General features: G+C 33.3%; 1 protein-coding gene across 2 annotated transcripts in view; it reads left to right on the top strand.

Moving 5' to 3' along the window:
• Window positions 1-6,097, top strand: part of LOC113807977 (transmembrane protein 19) — a 19,303-nt gene extending 13,206 nt beyond the window's left edge. The window contains exons 4-7 of one of the 2 annotated variants that reach the window (XM_070129247.1): window positions 74-223; window positions 1,344-1,448; window positions 2,577-2,792; window positions 3,445-6,097. In XM_070129247.1, the coding sequence (XP_069985348.1) occupies window positions 74-223; window positions 1,344-1,448; window positions 2,577-2,792; window positions 3,445-3,596 (623 nt within the window). In that variant the 3' untranslated portion in view covers window positions 3,597-6,097. Of the gene's footprint in view, window positions 1-73; window positions 224-1,343; window positions 1,449-2,576; window positions 2,805-3,444 lie in introns of both variants that reach the window. The other variant, XM_070129246.1, reaches the window with a different exon arrangement.
• Window positions 6,098-7,500: the final 1,403 nt, after the last annotated feature.

The raw sequence follows: 7,500 nt of genomic DNA, 5'->3' as shown, positions 1-7,500 counted from the left end.
TTAATAAGTAATTAGTTTTTGTAGGTAGGAAAATAAAGATAAAAATAAAAGATACTTGTACCTGTTTTTGCAGGAGGTGAACGAAACTGGGTACAAGTGGTTTGCAATGGTGGAGTTGCAAGCTTACTGGCCTGGCTCTTCATCGTGGACTGTGGGTGCGGAGAAAACCCAGTAGACCTTGTGTACAAATACCGTTGCTCCTGGCTTAGCATTGCTATTCTTGGTGAGTTCAATGAGTGCAATTTATATGAATTACAGTTTATTTGGCTTTGGTGCAATTTATGAGAGTTAGAACAAATACTCTGCTGTCATGTAGTGTTTTTGGTGGAGTTCGTGTTTTTTTTAATTGCCTTTTCATTTCTCTGACATTTTTTAGTCTGTAACGATAATGTTTTTTTCTTTGTGAAATCGCTGATTGATATAATTAGATAAGAAAAGTTACCTTGGCTTGATAGATTTTGCTTCTGAATATTATTTGTATCCTTTTGATTTGGAATATTTTTGGCTCATTATTTTTTAACAACATATGGGCATAGAAGATATGATGTAGATATTTATTTTACTTGTATATGCTATAACTAACATTCTGATTTTTTTTTCTAAGAAATATGAACTCAATTTTAGTGTTGATATAATGCTTTAGTTTCCATATTTAGAAATATGAGTATAGGTGTACTATTAAATGCATAATTAGTTTAAATTCTCATCTATAGCATTATCATCAATATGTTCATTATAGTTATGAGATAGTATGTATTAATATATTACTGATAAAAGTTTAAACTAACAAAATAGTAAACACATTTTCTGGCAACTGGTCTGAGAAGACCTTTGGACGCACATGCCTTCAGATACAGATGTATTTACAGAGAAGTATATCAGATACCAGGATGACTTTGCTGTCTGGTTAATTCTGGATAAAGAAAAAAAGCAAGCCTGCAAATTTCGAGAACACAGAGTACTCTTGGTGGCAATATACTACACTATGGATTAAAGAGAAACACAAATGCTGGTCACTTTTCAGAAAATATACATATAGAAAATTTCAGAGCAAAATTGGAGTACTGTACATTAGCACTTCATAGAGAATAGTACTTTTACAACAGCAAGAAATAATTGCAGTGTCAGCATTGAACTTAGTCACTTTGGCCATCCCATATAGCCAAATATCTTTTTTAAAAGGCTGAAAATAACAGTTTATAGTATTACATCTAAAAGGCAGATAGACAGATGAGGAGAAGCAATAACAATAATTCTTCAAATCAAGAGATAAATAAAAGGAAATAATAAATAATATATTATGCTACCGAATGAACTGCTATCATAATTAATACCTATTGCAGGTGCACTGGCATGTTGCAACGGTGACACATGGGCCTCTGAGTTAGGGGCAGTCATGAGTTCCGGAGAACCTGTACTTATTACGTCTCTTCAGCCCGTACCACGTGGTATGTACTCTTGTGTTTCATGATTATCCTTTGGTTTCTTGTGTCAAGAGCCAGTTTAGGAAAAAACACATTTTCTTCTTTTAACTCTTTGATGTTGGGAACATGCACTATAAGGTGTGATTAAGATTTATTGTTGTTGTTATTTATTGGGAACATGCACTATAAGGTGTGATTAAGATTTATTGTTGTTGTTATTTATTGGGAACATGCACTATAAGGTGTGATTAAGATTTAATATTGTTGTTATTATTTTTCATACACTGATGGCTCTATAAGTACTTAAGTCACTCAGGAAGGCACTAATCCTGCCTGACCTCACTTATTAAAATTATTCCTTGAATTTTTTGGAAGTTTTTGTTTCTATTATTTACTTTATAAAGGTTCTTAATGTTATAACAGTAGTAATTGAAATAAAAAAAAAACTTACGCTTGTTGGAATGAGGCACTTGTGGAACCTTTGTGTGTATAAGAATGTGTATCTATATAGTTACCTGGTGTCAATTTTTTTTTTTTTTTTTTCTTTATCTGTCATGCAAATCTAATGCAGTTGTTTTTACAAGTGGATATGTATTGTCTGATGCCAGTTAATTGTTCATTGTTGTAAGTTTAGTGTTCGTCTTTTGTATCAGTTCCCTATGAGTAAAATCAGCTAATGATTAAGTTAATATGTTCATACTGTTAAATTCTTTGTTAGCAAATAAGGAAGAGGGTTAAAATGATATGACCTCTAAATAATTTGTCTAAATAATTTGTCTTCTCACTGTATTAACTAAATGACCTATCATAATTCCATATGTACCAAAAAATTCATATTTTTATTCTGTGCAACTTATATCTAAATTAGTTTTTCATATATTATCCACATAACTACTGAAATATCCACGGTGATTTTATTGTTCTTATCACTGTCAAGATAAAAACAATTTTGCTTTTTTAGCTTGAAATGTCTTTCAAAAAATGAAGGAATTATTTACATGCTGGAATAAATTTAGCTGAAAATTGGGGCTGAAATAGGCTAACTTATGGATGGAACTGTAATAAGAACTAAGTCAGCATTTGGAAAAAAGTTTTATTGACCATGTATAATTTTAATGAATAACAGGTATAATAGAAATTGTTCTTTCACAGGAACAAATGGAGCTGTAAGCACCTCAGGTATCGTCATGAGCCTCTTGGGAGGGCTTGTAGTGGGCATCGGGCACTACTTAACACTACTGATGTTTGTGTCAAGTCCCGTTATGATCTCAGCACCGGCTCAGTGGCCCATAATCATAGTAGGGGCAGTTGGAGGACTTCTCGGTAGTCTCATTGATTCGGTGATTGGAGCTACTATGCAGTTCTCAGGTATGGAACTAGGTGGGTCATCAATTTTAGTAATATCATTATGTACGTTTGGCTTGATGCCCTGCTGCTGCGTGGCTTCTCAGCTTTTAGGAAGTTACCCTTTAAAGTAGGTACGGATACCCTGTTCTGTGGCTTTTTAAGCTGAGGCTAATTTTATTCTGTGCAGGATAGACGAATGACAGAAATGTGATATCAAAATCCACAAATGCATACTGAATCAAGAGCAAGAATAAGATCTACTTTATGTGGATGGTAGTTGGTAATCGAGAAGCAGTGATCTATTGTGAATGATATGGCAGAATCTTGCTACCTCAAGATTTCAGTAATGATTCAGGAATTCTTTTCTTCAGCAAGCTGCATGTAAATCTGTTAAATTCTGAATGTATCATACAAATTTCTGGAAATTTTTACTTTCAGTTTTGACATGGCTTCAAAGAGCACATCAAACAAAAAGCTGCTTACAGCTTGCTTTTTATGCTAATATATTGAAATTATGAGATGGGAGTAATATGAATTGTTTTTGAACTTTCATAATCTTTTTCCATGCAACTATTTTATGATACAAGTTTTAGTAAAGAATAGACTTAGAGATATGAGTTTAAGAATGAATAACCATTTCATAAAGTGCTGACAGATTTCTTGGTCCTTTCAGGCATGGACTCAAATGGAAAGATTGTTGAAAGACCCGGAGATGGAGTGATACCAATATCGGGGTCATACATCTTGGACAACCATGCGGTCAACCTCATAAGCTCTCTCCTAACTGCTCTCCTGCTCCCAAGGATTGCCCTTGCGATCATGTAGAGAAATAACTCACAAAATAATGTCGATCTGATTTGTTTATAAAGAATAGCTTTAGATTTCCTTTTTTTTTTTTTTTAAATTTTCTTCATTCATACATGAACAAATTTTTTTCTTGGCAGCTCTTACATAGAGATGCAAGATCATGAATCTGTGTCAGTTTAGGGTGACATTAGGTATATTTTTCGAATTCCTGTTGAGGATACTAACTGTGACTGTGATAAGGGCAGCATCTTACGAATGTATTTGGTTGACTGAGGTGTATTGGAGAGGACCCTGCTGTGGAAGTGCTTCCCTTTTCGTTATGTATGCTTTGGCCAGTGTTGTAGGAGGGACACTTTCCACATTCAAAACACAACTTGGAAGGAGGAAAAGTGTTACTCTCATTACAGTGGTTGTCTTCTTATTTTCCGGTGCTAAAGTGGGCATTTGGTAGTTAGCTCTCTCATCCTGTTTGCATAGATGATAACGGTCTTTTCAGATTGATTTTATTGTTTGAATGTTACTACTGTGTGTGAAATAGGTGGAGGTGTTTGATGGCCGTTATGCTGTATATACTCTAGAAGATTTGGTAAAGAACAAAAGATTATTGTTATTTTGAGGTTTGTATTCATATACTTTGTACTTACAGATTTTGTTGTTGTTGTTTTTATTTATTTATTCATGTCTTATTTAGTTAGTTTTGATCATTATTATTACTATCATTATGATAATCAATGTCATTAGCATTGATGATTACCTGATTACGTTTGGACATCAGTCAATAATAAGTGGACGAGTATGACATTCTTTTTGATATGAAAATGATTTGGAAGTGTGGAAGAAAGCATTGGGAAAAAGTGTCGAAGAGGAAATGGTAACCTTGAATTTATTTTGCTTTATTTTGTTAATTACTTGAAGGGAGATAAAATGATAATTCTTATTTGACAGAGGAAGAATAGTCTAAGAAAATACTCTGTTATTTATTAATCATGGAGATAGCAAAGTTTATTTTGTATTCAAAGGGAAGAAGATTGTTGAAAGAAGATTGACTAGTCCTTTATTACTTATTCCTGTTGTTTGTTCAAGAAAGATGAAATTGTTATTTGCTAATTCAGGGGTAGAGTGAGAGAACTAATATGTTGCTCATGGAGTATCTAAGAGAAGTATGTAGGAGGTGCAGAAGCAAATCTGTTAATCAACTTATGTTGGGCAAATGTCACAGTATGATCAGTTAATGGATGATTGATCAATTATAAGGGCTTACATTTTCCTTCCCAAGCATTTATACAAGATCCTGATACCGGTGATGATTGGTATCCCCTACGGTTGGTTATGCTATCTGTGATTATTGCTGCTTGTACTTGATCACCGTGTTGTACAGTAGAGAGCATACCCATGGTATGCTCGGCCTTTGTTTGCAACTGAATGTTTCAGATGTATTCTACTTGTGTTTTGCTAGCTGTGAGGTGTTTGGACAGTGTCTTGTGATTCTGTGACAGTATTAATAGTGTAGTGTAAGCGAGTCTATCAATTTTGTGGGCAAAGGGCATTATTCTTCATTTTCATTTCTATTTCTTTAATCTCCCATTTGTTAAGTAATGTAATGTTGTTGTGTTTTTGTTGAAGTAATTATTACAAATGCACTTGAGCTAGTTCAGAACCTTTTTCTTATGAAACTGTCATTATCAAGTGGCAAGAAATGCATCTCTGTTTACTCTGTTATAGTCATTGTATAAGCATTAACTTTGGGGTCCTTTTTAGGGAAATATAATTGGATTGTATTGAAGGAGTTGCCTTTATTGTATTGGTTGTCATTCCTTAGGTTTCACAATGCAATTATGAAATGTTTGTAGCTTATATTGCTGTTATATACTTGTGATTTTTGTTTTTGTTTTCTAACAGTTTGTAAAGGATATGTACAGTGTAGGTACAAGATGGAAGAGTGAATGATTTAGGATTAGAGTGTGTGTAGTAATATATAACGCTAACACTCACACTTACACATATATGCATATATACAAAACATACATGCTTAAGTAAATAATACCAGACGCATATCTGTTGATTTTTATTGGAGGGTGCAAGTCTCTCTTAGGCAATAAGGTGGGCATTAGCAAAAATTTATCTGTTTTTTGTCAGATAAGGGAAGATATTCCAGAACACTGAGCAGTAGGGGTGTAGGCATTGAATATTTTGTTAATTTTTTTTGTTGGAATAGGGGTCTGGTGTGTGCCTCTGATTTGCCTAGAGAGAGAGAGAGAGAGAGAGAGAGAGAGCATGGGCACTCTCGGAGCCCCATTGGTACATGTGTATGTCATTGATATAAAGCACATTTTGAAAACAATTGCACTTGCATTATTAAGGTTGAAATATATAAATACTGTATATCTCGTGAAAATTTTATGGTTTAGACGAGTATGTGCATTACCAACTCTTTGATGTTATGTCTGAAAATATTGAGTGTTCCATTTTGTAACTGAATACAAAGATTGAAATGAAATATATTTATATTTTTGTTTGAACCTGTTTTTCCTTGAATTCCTCCAAGATATTGAAATTGCTATATTTCCCCTCCAAAAAAAAATATATATTAACAGTGGTAAAGGTAATCCACTGAAAAAAATCACTTTTGATTTAGCAGATGATGTGATTAATCAATAGGCCTAATTACGTAGTTGGATCAACACCAAGCGTCATTAATTTTGTATTACTTTGGATTTTAGGTTTTAATTCTTTATGGGAAATTATGATCACTGTTGGCAAAAGAGTACGTCGAAATATTAGTAATGACATCAGATAAATGGTGAAATTGTTAAAGATATTTAATGAATTTGATGATAAAGATGGTGTAAGATGATAAATGATTATCATAATGATGTATTGTTGGATATTGTTTGAGATGATTATGATATGAATCATGATGATGAAATAGTTAGTAGTAAAATAAGTTTGATGATGATAATTATGATGGTGAGAGTGGTGATAATGGGAATGATGAAATGACAATATGAAGGTGAAGATGTTGATTATCATGAGGATGAGGACAATGATGAAGATGAGGGTTATAATGATGGTCATAATGATCTTGATAATGATGAAAGCTGCTGCTGATGATATCATGATGATAATGATTTATGATGATGATACTGATAAATACAGTAATGCTGGTGACAATGATTGATGATAGTGATGATGATGATGATGATAATGATAATGATAATGATAATGATAATGATAATGATAATGATAATGATAATGGCAATAGCAATGACAATGACAATGACAATGACAATAATAATGAAGATGATGGCAATGACAATAATAATGAAGATGATGGCAATGACAATAATAATGAAGATGATGGCAATGAATGTGATGATCATGATTATGATTATGATAATAATAATAATAATGAAAATTACGACGACTACAATGACAAAGAACATGGCAATTTTGATAGGGATGACGATGACGATGACAATGAAGATGATGATGATGATGACTACAAAAGCAATGGCAATGAGCACAATTACAATGACAAATGTCAACAATAATAAAAATATAAAATACAAAATGGAGGGAAATAGAGAGAGGGAGAGGGAGGGGGAGAAGGAGGAGAAAGAAAGGGAGAAGGAGAATAGAATAGAATAGAATAGAATAGAATAGAGATGGAGAGGGAGAGGGAGAGGGAGAAGGACAATAGAATAGACGGAGATGGAAAAGAAGGAGAAATAGAAATGGAAGGAGAAGGAGAAGGAGAAGGAGAAGGAGAAGGAGAACGAGAGAAAGGTAAGAACATGGAGATGAAACTGAAAAAAAGAGATAGGAGAAAAAAGGGAGGAAATATAAAAGAAATGAGACTGAAGATGAAGGACATTACTAATATTTCTTAAAAAGACCTAGATGAAAAGAGGACCAAACACTC

This window comes from Penaeus vannamei, chromosome 13 (genome assembly GCF_042767895.1).
Source record: "Penaeus vannamei isolate JL-2024 chromosome 13, ASM4276789v1, whole genome shotgun sequence".
Lineage (NCBI taxonomy): Eukaryota > Metazoa > Arthropoda > Malacostraca > Decapoda > Penaeidae > Penaeus > Penaeus vannamei.
This window is presented reverse-complemented; position numbering and strand designations above follow the sequence as displayed.